Below are 13,544 nucleotides of genomic sequence, written 5' to 3'. Positions count from 1 at the left end.
TTAAAAATTATATACAGAGGGGTTATAGTTATATAAGTCAGGGAATTAGTATATTTTTTTTCTCTTTTTTTGTTGGTTGTAGGGCTTGAACTCTGGGTATGGGCACTGTCTCTGAGCTCTTCAGCTCAAGGCTAGCACTCTACCACTTTGAGCCACAGCACTGCTTCCAGTTTTCTGGTGGTTCAAAGCCCAGGCTGAGGGGCTGGGAAGGTGGCTCAGTGGTAGAGCACTTGTCTTGCATGCATGAGGCCCTGGGTTCGATTCCTCAGCACCACATAAGCAAAAAGAAAAAAGCCGGAAAGGGGCTGGGAAGGTGGCTCAGTGGTAGAGCACTTGCCTTGCATGCTGGAGGCCCTGGGTTCGATTCCTCAGCACCACATAAGCAAAAAAAAAAGCCAGAAGTGGCGCTGTGGCTCAAGTGGTAGAGCGCAAGCCTTGAGCTGAAGAGCTGAGGGACAGCGCCCAGGCCCAGAGTTCAGGCCCCACGACCGGACCCAAAAATAAATAAATAAATAAATAAATAAAGCCCAGGCTGGCTTTGAACTATGATCCACAGATCTCAGCCTCCTGAGTAAATAGGATTACAGGCAGGAGCCACCAGTGCCTGGCATGAGTACATTTCTTTTTGAACAGTATTACCCCCTCCCTCATTTTCTCCCAGTTTTTCCCCTCCTGAACTCCTTCCTCCCCAAGTTGTATAGTTCATTCCTAATACAGTGTCTAGTGAGTATCACTGCTACATTAGTTACCATTTGTCCCACCACTTCTGTGCTTCCCCTTCCCCTCCCCAAATCAGATAACCATATATACTACACAAATGATACAGAAATAAAAATAGTGACAAAAGGGGGAAAAAGCAGAGGAGAAGGAGAAGAAGAAGAAGGAGGAGGAGGAGGAGGAAGAGACGGAGGAGGAGGAGGAGGAGAAGAAGCAGAAGAAGCAGAAGCAGAAGAAGAAGGAGGAGGAGGAGGAGGAGGAGGAGGAGGAGGAGGAGGAGGAGGAGGAGGAGGAGGGAGGAGGAGGAGGAGGAGGGAGGAGGAGGAGGAGGAGGAGGAGGAGGGAGGAGGAGGAGGGAGGAGGAGGAGGGAGGAGGAGGAGGAGAGAAAGTGAAAAAAGAAAGGAAGAAAGAAAGAAAGAAGGAAGGGAGGGAGGGAGGGAAAGAAGGAAGGGAGGAGAAGAAAAAAAGAAAGAGAAAGAAAGAAAGAAAGAAAGGAGGGAAGGAGGGAAGGAGGGAAGGAAGGAAGGAAGGAAGGAAGGAAGGAAGGAAGGAAAGAAGGAAAATAAGAACCACAAACAAGTACAATAAAAAACCTCTTGTAGGGCTGGGAAGTTGGCTCAATGGTAGAGTGCTGGCCTTTCATGCATGAAGCCCTGGGTTCGATTCCTCAGCACCACATAAGCAGAAAAAAGCCGGAAGTGGTGCTGTGGCTCAAGTGGTAGGGTGCTAGTCTTGAGCTGAAGAGCTGAGGGACAGTGCCCAGGCCCAGAATTCAGGCCCCACGACCAACAACAACAACAACAACAAAACACCTCTTGTCTCCATTTCTTGGAGTTCATTTTTATAAGCTTCATTTTATATGGTCATATGCACATAACTATTGAGCCCCTGTGACCCTCTCCTAAGAATATCTTCATTTGGTCTGGGTGAATGTTTAGAGTCCTGTTTAATTAATCATGCCCAAGTGTAATTTTTTTGTCTTTTACTATCATTGGGCCTAATTGTAGATTTATAGGCACATTCTAATTATTACAAACAAAGGGAAACATGCAGCCTATGTTTCTTTGGGTCTGTCTTACTTAACTTAATATAATTTTTTCCAAGTCTTTCTGGTTCCTGATGAATGGGGCAATGTCATTCTTTCTGATAGAAACAAAGAATTCCATTGTGTATATATACTACATTTCCTTTATCCATTCATCCACTGAGGGTCATCTGGGTTGATTCCAAATCTTAGCTATGATAAACAATACTGCAATGAACATGGTTGTGCTGTGGCTTTAGTGGGGCCTGGTTTGTGGTCCTTTGGATAAATACCCAGGAGTGGCATTGTTGGGTCTTAGGGAAACTCCATGTTTAGTCTTTTGAGGAACCTCCATACTGCTTTCCAGAGTGGTCAAACAATTTTACATTCTCACCAACAGTGCAGTAGGGCTCCCTTCTGGGCACATCCTGGCCAGCATCCGTTATTGTTAGTTGGGGTTTTGTTTGTTTGTTTGTTTGTTTGTTTGGGTCCGGTCGTGGGCCTGAACTCTTGGCTTGGACACTGTCCCTCAGCTCTTCAGCTCAAGGCTAGTGCTCTACCACTTGAGCCACAGCGCCACTTCCAGCTTTTTTTTTCTGCTTATGTGGTGCTGAGGAATCGAACCCAGGGCCTCATGCATGCAAGGCAAGTGCTCTACCACTGAGCCACCTTCCCAGCTCTGTTAGTTGTTTTTGATAATGGCCATTCTAACTGGGGTAAGGTGAAATCTCAATTATTTGTATTTACTTTATGGCCAGTTATGTTGAACATCTCTTCATGTGTCTATTGGCTATTCTTATTTCTTCTTCAGAGAAGTCTCTTTTTAAGTCTTTAGCCCATTTTTAATTGGATTGATAAATAGATTTTATGTTATACTTTTCTCAAGTTACTCTTTAGAGTAGGCTGTATCCTACAGAAAGCCCAACAAAAGGCAGAGATAAGCCTGTAACACTAGCTATTCTGAAAGTGGAAATAGGCTCTCCAGGCCATCGTGTGGTCCCAGCTATGAGGAGGAATAGGTCAGAGGATTGTGGGTCAAGGCTGGTCTGGACAAAAATATGAGATCTTATTTGAAAAATAACTCAAAAAATGGTTGGGAGCATGCTCAAGTGGTTGAGTACCCACCTGCTTAGCAAGTGTGAAGCCATGAGTTCAAACCCTAATCCTGCAAACAAACAAAAGCAGAGGTAATCATTGCTTGACAATGATCTTTGTAAAACACAAGACCGAATAACTTACCCTTGGGCATGGCAGGAGTTGGGGACTATGGCTCCCCACTGCTCTGAAGATAAAGTTCAAATGAAGTTCAAGTTCCCACTTCTGTGGGAAAGTCCCACAGAAGAGACAGGAGCCAGTCCTGCTAGCCACCCTCCCCTTGTCTGAACCTCTGCCCTCCTCCTCTCCAAGTGAGGTGAGCCCCACGAGTTTAACCCCAACAGATCCTAACTGTGGCCATGAGACTGGCTTGTTTTACTCCATCCCTGATATCTAGCAAGCTCTTGATTTCCCGAACTTGTTTTCCTAATTGGAAAATGGGAATGACCTCACAAAGCTGTGATGGAATGCCCTTTGGTCTAAGTTGTTTTTGTTTTTGTTTTGGTTTTGGGAGTTTTGTTTGTTTTTTTGTCAGTTGTGAAGTTTGAACTCAGGACCAGGGCACTGTCCCTGAGCTTTTTTGCTCAAAGCAAGTGCTCTACTACTTTGAGCCACAGTGCCACTCCCAGTTTTCTGGTTGTTAATTGGAGGTTAGAGTCTCACGGGCTTTCCTGCCTCAGCTGGCTTTGAACCACGATCCAAAGATCCCAGTCTCCTGAGTAGGATTACAGTCATGAGCCACTAGCACAAGACTGGTAGCCCCTTCCTACCAGCCCTGTGGGGCAGAGAAGAATCCATGGGTTACATGCTGTGAGGACCTGGGCTTTATGACAGACTGTATACATCCTTTATCCAACATGCTTGGATCTACAAGTACTTTAGAAGTCAGGTTTCTGATTAGAGCTGCTCAGTATGTGCTACTTTATGGTCTCTGCACCTCTCAGCACTCTATCTACAAAGAAGAAGTGAGAATTACTCTTGCAGAATGGACATGAGGACTGGGTAAGCCTATGTAAGCCCAGAGCAGGATTTTGGTAGACATTTGTTTCATTCTCCCTGTGTCTGTAGGGAAGCATCTTCCTCCTTGTGAATAGAGTTTATAGTCACTAGCCTTCTCTGGGTGGTAGAGGGCTAGGGCTCCCAACCATTGTAGTGTGTCTCAGCCTACATGTATCAAACACTTTAGGAACTGCAAGGCCACACACATATTTCCTAGTGGTAGCTGAGCTCTGGTGACTTTAAGGAGCGCTAGGACATACCACCTTTGGTAAAAGCGGTGAACCTTCTTGGAAGTGTGACTTATCTCTCTAGTGTGGCCAGAACCCCTGTGGTTTGGATTGGCAGGTGATGAAGGAGAGGTAGACCAAGTCCTAGCACACAGGCTTACCCATGGGAACTCAAGACAGGTTGTTATAGGAAACCTAGGCATGCTAGGATGTGTGGAGACAGAACCAGATACCAGGGCTTGCTGAGAACAGCCCATGCAGAAAATAGGCCCAGGATACAGAATGCTTCTGAGAAATATCCTCTTTGGGTAGTTCTAACTCTGGGTCTGGTTTTCCATTCTGGACCAGTGTGTTTAAGCAGTAGTCATGGGTACAGAAGATGGCAGAGAGCATTCTACTAGTCAGGATGCCAGAGACTGATGCTCTGAGAGGTGACCCAGAAGCAGTTGACTGTGCTTCTCAGCCTTTGGCCTTCATCTGAATGCAGATATTTCCGCATATGAAGGGTGCAACCATTGGGTCAGATTTTTACAGCCAGGTTCTCTAAGCCCCTACCTCCATACTACAGCCCAGCCTATCTTTCTAACCCACCATCTGATCCCTGAAGCTCATACTTTCCCTAGGTCCATCCCAAAGAGGATGAAGCTTGAGCTTCATAGCAGGACCACAGAACCCTTTAGTTCTAGTCTGGCATCAGCCTCTCTCATTTGGTTCCCCTCCCCTTTGCAACCCTACTACCTACCCTGTGCCTAAATCCTTCTAGTCACACCTGGAGATCCCATCCTAAATCTATACCTCACTGAAATCTAACCTAAAGTTTGTATACATACAATCCCTTCCTCTGACACAATAAGACTCATCCTCTGATCCCTTTGACTTTCCAATTTACCATTTCCTGCTTGTCTCTAACTACTATCCTCATTGGCTCATTCACTGTGAGCTGAGCCTCTCTGACAAACCACACTTGGCCAAAGAGGGATGAAGCCCCTGCCCTTGAGTAGCCCCTGGCCCAGTGGAGAAGCAGACACCCTAAATAGTGACAGCACAGGAAGCCTTGTCACGGCCTCCATGTTTCTCTGTATCCACATCCTAGATGTCCTGTGACCATTGGCTACCATTGAGTGACCATCTCTTGGTTAGGTCTCCACAAAAGCAGGTGCTGCCAGGCCTTTATTCCTAGCTACCCAGGAAGCTGAGATCTGAGGGTGATGGTTCAAAGCCAGCCGGGGCAGGAAGAGCCGTGAAACTTTCCAATAAACCACCAGAAAACTGGAAGTGGCACTGTGGCTCAAGTGGTAGGGCACTAGCCTTGAGCTAAAATGCTGAGGGACAGTACACAGGCCCTGAGTTCAAGATCCATGACAGACCAAAAAAAAAAAAAAAAAGCAGGTGCTAAGTCTGATTTCCTATATCCTAATCAGCACTAGACCCAGAAAGGGTGCACAGAAAAATGTGCTGAAGTAGGTTGACTTGGGAGCTGAATGTTTCAAATGAGCCTCCTTTACCTGAAACCTTGCTACTTATTATCATTAAGATAGTGAGATGTTATTTTGTCCTGGCACAGTGGTAACACCCTTTACATCTGATGACTTCACTTGATCTTTAAGTACTCCAGTGAAATTGGCAAGACCAGAACTTGTCACTCCCATTTTACAATGTAGAAACAGAAGCCCAGAGAAGCCTAGACAAGCCTAGACAAGCCTAGACAAGATGCCTAATGACACCTAGACAAGATGCCTAAGGAGGGGCTGGGAAGGTGGCTCAGTGGTAGAGCACTTGCCTTGCATGCCTGAGGCCCTGGGTTCGATTCCTCAGCACCACATAAGCAAAAAGAAAAAAGCCGGAAGTGGCGCTGTGGCTCAAGTGGTAGAGCGCTAGCCTTGAGCTGAAGAGCTGAGGGACAGCACCCAGGCCTAGAGTTCAGGCCTCACGACCAGACCCCCCCACCCCCCAAAAAAAGATGCCTAAGGACACCTGGTGAATTAGGTAGGTTAAAAAGAGGCTAAAACCCAGGTATCTTGCCTCCCTACTCAAGCACTACCCTTTAGATCACACTAAGCTGAGTGGGTGGAACATGGGTTCTAGTCCAAGGCCACCTCCACAAGAGACTCTTGTAGAGCAGGCACAAGCCACACAGTGGTCTTCCAGGCCTATAGGCATCTTACCTCCAAGAATCTACTGATACCTTCAGCATCTACCTGTCTGCATCCTTCTTTGCCCAAAAATATACTACCCTATCCCCAACTCACACCTTTGTACACACCATGCTGATGTAGCATGCCACTAGCCTTCCCTCAGTTTTCCAAAAGGCATCAAGCTCATCTAGCCTCAGGTCCTTACCACATGCTGGCCTCTCTTGCCTGGTATACTTTCTCTTCTACTCTTTACCAGTTCAGGTTTCCATTTTCTTTTTTTATCTTTCTATTTTTGCTAGCAATAGAGTTTGAACTCAGGGCCTCCAAATTGCTAGGCAGGCACTCTGTCACCCAGAACCACCCTGCCATCCCTTTTTGTATTGGTTCCTTTTTCAGATAAGGCCCCATTTATGTACAGCTGGACTGGACTTCACTCCTCCTATGTGCTGAAGTGACAGGCATGCATCACTTCATCCAGCTGTTGTGCATTCCCCATCGCTGTGATAACAGGCTCTGATCATCACCACACAGCCATTGGTTACAATGGAATCTCAATAATTTGGGGGTGGGGGCCTTGAACCACCATTCTCTATCTCTGCCTCCCAAGTAGGATTGTAGGCTTGAGCCACTGCATCAGCCTCTGGGTTCTATTTTTTCAACGATATTTACTTTTGTGGCTTTGAGGGAGCTAAATAAATGGATATGTTCCTAGGTCTCACCAGTAGCATTTGTCACATGCTGCCTTGGGACTGTGACTCTTGAATTTCCCCCTTTACCTGTGAAAAGAAGAGATTCAAAACCAGAGACCCACTCTCTTTTCATAGTGCAATTAACAGGGTAGGCAGCCTGCTCATGCTGTGCCCCCAAACAAGTCTTTTCACAAACATGTTGGTTGCCCCCACATCTGATAAATCACTCCCAATGCTTTTCTTGATACCAGGCCTTCCCTCCAATCCATTGACCACTAACTACCCTGTCTTGAGCCTCATCCTCTCATGCCCAGCTCTGTCTCACAGCCTTTCCCACAGCCCTCCAGGCTTACAGACCTTCCTATCTGTCTCCCATACTGTTGCTACAATATTTAAAGCTCTCTCTAAATCCCACTCCCACTTCAGTGTCGAAGAACGATACACAAGATCTTGCCCCTACTGCCTGGGTTCCACATATTCCAGACCCAAACATGCGGACTTTCCTAAAACTATATGCCTGTCCAGCCTTGCACTCACATCCTTCGTGTGCAAAACTGTTCATCCGCGGGCAATTAAAAATTCAAACCATTTGTAGGTGCAAGTTAAGCATCTTTCATGACTCACCTCCTTAGCTCTCCAAGTACCTCACCACAATTTTTCTCACTTTACAGACACCGAACACTGAGGCTCTAGAATGGCAGGACCAGAGCTGAACGCCAGGTAGGATTCCACATCTGTCCTATATAGACCTTTCTGAGCAGTGTACCCTCCCCCAGGGGGAGGCAGGGTCCCCTGTCTGTGGTTCCAGCGGGCCCTGGCTTCACTCCTGTCCCCGGACTGTTGCCAGTATCAGTGAGCGTTCCTTCCTGCCACCCGCTCACCTACGCCAGCAGAGGACAGGGTCTTCAGTACCCAACAGCGTATACAGATGCTTATGATGCCTCTTCATAAATGGAAGGGTAGGTAGCATTTTAGGTAAGTAGGAAGCTCAGCCTTAGCCCAGCTAATCCCAGCCTTAACCCAGCTAATCCCAGCACCACTGGCCAAGGCGCCTTTGCATGTGCAGCCAAAGGAGACTCAGCCGAAGGAAAAGAACACAAGCGCCCTCAGACCGTCCGGCACGTGCTCAGTTTCCCGGCCCACGTTCTAGCTGCCGGGCCGTACCAAAGTCTCTGGGGGAGGCCGAGGGCGCGAGCTGAGAAGGCATCTGGAGTAACCAGGCGCTCCCCTTGAGAAGGGCAGTCAAGCTCCAGGTTTGGACTATGTTCTGTCCAGCTGGGGCAGGGCAGGCCCAGTCAGTGCCGGAGAACGAACGGTACCAATCCAAGACCGAGGCGCGCCACCCCCCGCGAGGACGTGGGGTGAGCCGCGGGGGTGGAACGGCCCGCCCCGCCTCCCCGCGTCGCGCCCCGCCCCCCGCATCGCGCCCCGCCCCTCCGCGTCGCGCCCCGCCCCGTTGTGAGGTTATAAAGCGCGCTCCGAGCCCGCCGCGGGCTCAGTGGCCGCGCCTCGCTCGCTTTCTGGCTGCTCGGCGCACCGCCGCCGGCCACTCGTCCCAGCTCCGGTGCCGAGGCCGCCAAGGCTTAGGCACCGTCCCCAGGCTCCCGTGCTCTGCGCGAAGCCCTGGCCCTGGTGGCCAGGGCATGGGCCAGGGGCGCGGCGTGAAGCGGCTTCCCTCCGGGCTGTGAGCTGCACTGGCTTCAGCATGAAGACCCTCATAGCTGCCTACTCAGGGGTCCTGCGAGGCGAGCGCCGGACCGGCGCTGCCCGGGGCGAAAGCTCGAATGGAGGAGGCGAGCTGTCCCCAGAGAGATCTGGGAAATGGGGTGAGTGCCACACCGGGGGCTTTCTTTCATCCTGGGGACATGAAACTGCCTACCTGTGCTGGAGGGCTGACCAGTGAAGATGAGGTTCCAGCTCCTCCCTCTCCTCTCCTTTCCTCTTCCCTCTTTTCTGGGACTGGGTCTGTGTATCCTGGACTGAGCTCGAACTCACGATCTCCCCTGCTGATGCCTCCTGGGCGCCAGCATTGCAAGCATTCGCCACCATGTCCCAAATCTTCCTTTGGGGGGGAGGGTTGGAGGGGAGACTCTCCCGGCTCCCATCATCTTGTTCATCTGATCCAGGCAGCCAGGCAACCTAGACAAGTCTAGGTTCATTCTCTCCCCATTCTGGCACACATTCATTTTTGCAACATGGGTTACATCACTTCCAGTCCCCCAGCTTATGATAAGGGCGACACCATCCACCCTTTTCAGTTATTCAGGATATTTAGCTCCTCCCCAGCATCACCCCCCTCCTTCCACCCCCATACTGTTTCTGACCCCTGGCAGTTCCCTCCCTTCTCTCCTTCACCAGGTGGAACAAACTTTGGCTTGAGAGACAGGATGCAGCCGGGTAGAAAGGGTTTTGTAATCTCCTAAAGCAGCCACTGGATGGGGTACATGTCTGGCTAAAACGGGTGTACCCATACTGTCTTCGGTCCCACTCCCATCTGCCAGCCCAGGCTGCAAAGCCCATTCAGTAACAACTCTGAGCATGGTGTACTCTGGATATACTTAGAAGGAGGGGGCTGGATGTCCTCCAGGGTAGCACTGAGGTCCTCAGTGAATTAGGGGCAGAGTTGAAATCAAATGCCTGTTTTTCCTGTGCAAGGAAAAGCATTCCTTTCACTCCCACTCTCTTTACCTACACTTAGAGAAATTGAGGCAGTTCCCACCCCCTTGAGTGGGGGATTAAATACAAATCTAGTAGACCCTTGGAAGTCATCTCAATTGTCTTGGTCCATTTTGCATGAACACTCTCCTCATGCCAGGCATCGGTGGCTCATGCCTATAATGCTAGCTACTCAGGAAGCTGAGATCTGAGGATTGCAGTTCAAGGCCAGCCCAGGCAGGAAAGTCTGTAAGACTCTTGTCTCCAATAAACCACTCAAAAATGGAAAGCGGCGCAGTGGCTCAAGTAGTAGAGTGTTCACCTTGAGCTGAGGAGCTGGGGGGCAGTGCTCAGACCCAGAAGTTCAAGCCCCATGACCAACCAAAAACAACAACAACAAAAAACTCTCCTCCTAAGCCAGTTTTCTGCTTGCTGAACTTCTCTAAGGTGGTGTTTTTCTTTAGTAGTTAACTGCCTGCTCTGTTCACCTTCATAATGAAAAATAATCTTTTAGTGAAAAAAAAAATTTTTTTGGTCATGGGGCTTGAACTCTGGGCCTGGGAAGCTGTCCTTCAGCCCTTCAGCTCAAGGCTAGTGCTCTATCACTTGAGCCACAGTGCCACTTCCGATATTCTGGTTGTTAGTTGGAGATGAGAGTTTCAAGGACTTTCCTGCCTGGTCTGGCTTTGAACGGTGGTCCTCAGATTTTAGCCTCCTGAGTAGCTAGAATTACAGGCCCAGCACCCTGCTTGAAAATCTTAATATATAGTCAGATAAGGAGAAAATAAAAATTACTGGTAGAGCCAGGCACCAGTAGCTCATACCTGTAATCCGAGCTACTCAGCAGGCTGAGATTTGAGCATCATGGTTTGAATCCAGCCTGGGCAGGAAAGTCCATGAGACTTAGCTCCAGTTAACCACCAAAAAGCCAGAAATAGAGCTGTGGTGCAAGTGACACTGTGCTAGCCTTGCACATAAATGCCCTGAGTTCAAGACCCAGGACTGGCACCAAAGGAAAAAATAAACTATCCAATGATAGTTTTCTATTAGCATTAGTATTTTCTCTATACAGGTTATACACAAAACCTTGAGGACATGTTGTAGATATAGTTCCGAATTATGTTTTCTCCTTAAGGTTATATCATGAATATTTCTTACTGTTAATCAAAATCATTTCTAATATGCTGGCTGGAGTGACCAGTCTCCATTTAACTATCTTAACATTGACATTATTCCTTGTGCTTATCTGACCTTCTTCTTAGTCTGGGTACTTCACATTGCCCTTGGAAAGGTACTGAGCTTCTTTCTCTATCCTAGAGTGAGAGCCTCATCTGTCCCACCCACCAGCCAATAATCTCTGACAGCCTCTTTTCCCACTCAGTGTGCCCTATTCATTGTGCCCTTTGATGCACTTACCAGGGAAAGAAGTGACTTGCCCATGTTCATGTGTTTACAATGTTTTTGTCTTTGGATAATGGATTAGGACATTTTCTCTGTGGTGATTCTTCCTGGGGATCCCTTCCTATACTCTGCTGTCCACAGGCTGTGAACTGTGTCTTCCAGGAGCCCATGACCCTCAGTTCTCATATTTTAGAGTTTGTTACTAAAAAGAATTTATAGTCCAGAAGATGTTTTTGACCAAGTCATTTCATATCATACCAGCAGAATTTCCCATGTTGTTATCAGATCTTGGAAATATGAATTATAAAAACCAGGCACAAGAATCCATCATGGAATGTAGCAAGGGCTAATATGAAATGCAAACCAGTCAGTTCAGCTCTGAGATTTACTTTGGTAACAGACTAGGTGGAGTAGGGGAGGATGCTGAAGCACATTTGGGTAATCTTGACATCTCTGTTGCACCCAGTGTCTTTGAAGACACTCCCTAGTGGCCTAGTTTGCCTCTGCAGATAATTTCCCACTGCTTTGACATAGTGTAAACACTTTGTTGGTGACAGTATTCAAGGAGAGCCCATGGATTCTATGAAGGGAAGTGCAGAGCTGGGTGAGTGATAATAAAAGATACCTTGGTGTCTGGTTTCTTTGTAGGAGAGTGGGTGATGGGTATATATTGGGGACTGTAACAGGGTTAATTTGTCTTGGTATCTCCTAATACCTGCAGTACTTCCCCGGGCCAGGTATGGGAGCTGTAGTTGGTTATATGTATACTCACACTCTTTGGGCCATAACCCCTTGGGTGCTTGCCTGTATCCTCGGGGTTCAACACAGGATCCTGCACATGGTGGTGGTAAAATTCTTAAGCTGATGTCTACAGGGCTTCAAAGAGCCAAGCTGGGACTAAGGATGTATTATAGGGGTCAGATATGGATACAGTAGAGGAATCCTTTCTAACAGTTGTTGCGTGAGCTCATACATAAACTAGGAGGATGAGAAGGAGCTTCCCAACCTTCCATCCCTGGGGGTCTGCGACAGAGACTCCAGAGAGGGAGTGAAACGTCACTCTCATGTTCCCCCTCCCTCAAATCTAGATAGCTTTTACCCCCTCCCGTCCTCACTTTCCCAGCTACACACTTTGGAGTTACTTGTAGTGCCAAGGGTGGGGAAAGGAGGGCCAACAGTTTTATTAGCAGGCCGATGACTCCATAGTCAGTGTGGAAATCTTGCCTTATCCTCACTCACCTGCCCTTAAATTCTGCAGCAAGTATTTGAGTCATAAAACATAGGCATCTGTTGTTGCTGGATCCGGCCCAACCCTCATGGCACAGATGGGAATGCTGAAGTCCCCAGAGAGAAGAGACTTATTCAGAGGTGGGAAAGCCAGCCTAGAGCCCAAGTATGTGGTTAGCCTCCCTATACCAATGAATTGTAGCCGGGTCCGGGAAGGGCTAAGCACTGCTCAGTGTGGGAGTTCTGCAATTTGCTGAATGAGTGGCATGAATGAGTTGTTGATGGGAGGCAGCTCCTCCTTCCCAAGCTTGAGCTCTGGTGGATGGAGGCACCAGCAGCCCCCTTTCTTCCCCTTCCCCTAGAACAATGAACTGCTTGCTGCTACCTACTCTCCCCATACTTCAGTCCTATATTCTTCCTCAGGGCCTCTGAGGCTACATGAGCAATTACCACTATCTCACAGCCTCCTGTCCTCCAGACCATCTCAGGGTCTTTGCACCTGCTGCCTCCTGCCTCCTGCCTCCTTCAGGTCTGCCTTCTGGGCATTCAGACTTCTTTCAGAAACCTTCCCTAGCCACCCCACCAGAAGAAACCCCTTCCCCTTCCCATCTCACCACATCTTGTAGTTACATAGCCCTTACTATTACCTAAATATCTTGTGTATCTGTTTAGGTATTTGTCTTTACCATAAGAATGTCAACTCTTGTCTGTCTTCCTCAACCTTGTGTTTCTAGCATCTAACACTCTGCCACAGGTAGTAGGTGCTCAGTAAATATTTGTTAAAACGAATGAATCATTAATGGGATTTCCTGGCCCTCTTGGCAGGAAGCCTTGCTGTTAGCTTCTAGGTGATTTTGAGCTTTTCCCAGCCGTCCTCTCTGCCTGCCTATGCTGAAGCTAGTTGCTTCCCCAGAGACCCTCACACTCTGGTGAGCTAGCCACAGAGATCAGCACCTGGTGGGTGAAACCACACTCATCATGGTTTACCTCATGGTTTCTAGCACTTAGAAGCCCAGAGAGATCCAAGATCATTGCCCTGCTTTTTCTCTGACACATGGCTGGGTAACTCACTGCCTTTCTGTAGATCTCATTTCCCATCTATAAAAATAGTTAAAAATCCTAGGCTCTCAGAATGAGAGTAGGAAAGTGCTTTGTAAACTAACTGAATAGTTTTGTGTGAATGATTCCTCACTATTTGTTCTCTGATATGTGCAGTCAGTCCCAGCTCACCTGTGGACACTTATGCTCTGAGAATCTATATCTTTGTCGAGGTGGGAACATATCCTCAGTTCATTGAGAAAAATTTCTATATGTCTATCAAAATACCAGCCTTTGAGAAAGATAATTGGAGGGGGGGATGTGTACAGTGTGAGC

At 48.0% G+C, this 13,544-nt stretch overlaps 1 protein-coding gene across 1 annotated transcript in view; it reads left to right on the top strand.

Moving 5' to 3' along the window:
- Nucleotides 1–8,403: 8,403 nt before the first annotated feature.
- Dgat2 (diacylglycerol O-acyltransferase 2) overlaps nt 8,404–13,544 on the top strand; it is a 35,057-nt gene continuing 29,916 nt past the window's right edge. Inside the window, exon 1 of the mRNA XM_070034984.1 lies at nt 8,404–8,713. Within this exon, the coding sequence (XP_069891085.1) occupies nt 8,593–8,713 (121 nt within the window). The 5' untranslated portion in view covers nt 8,404–8,592. The remainder of the gene's footprint in view (nt 8,714–13,544) is intronic.

This window comes from Dipodomys merriami, unplaced genomic scaffold, assembly GCF_024711535.1.
Source record: "Dipodomys merriami isolate MVZ:Mamm:240054 unplaced genomic scaffold, mDipMer1.0.p SCAF_25, whole genome shotgun sequence".
Lineage (NCBI taxonomy): Eukaryota > Metazoa > Chordata > Mammalia > Rodentia > Heteromyidae > Dipodomys > Dipodomys merriami.
This window is presented reverse-complemented; position numbering and strand designations above follow the sequence as displayed.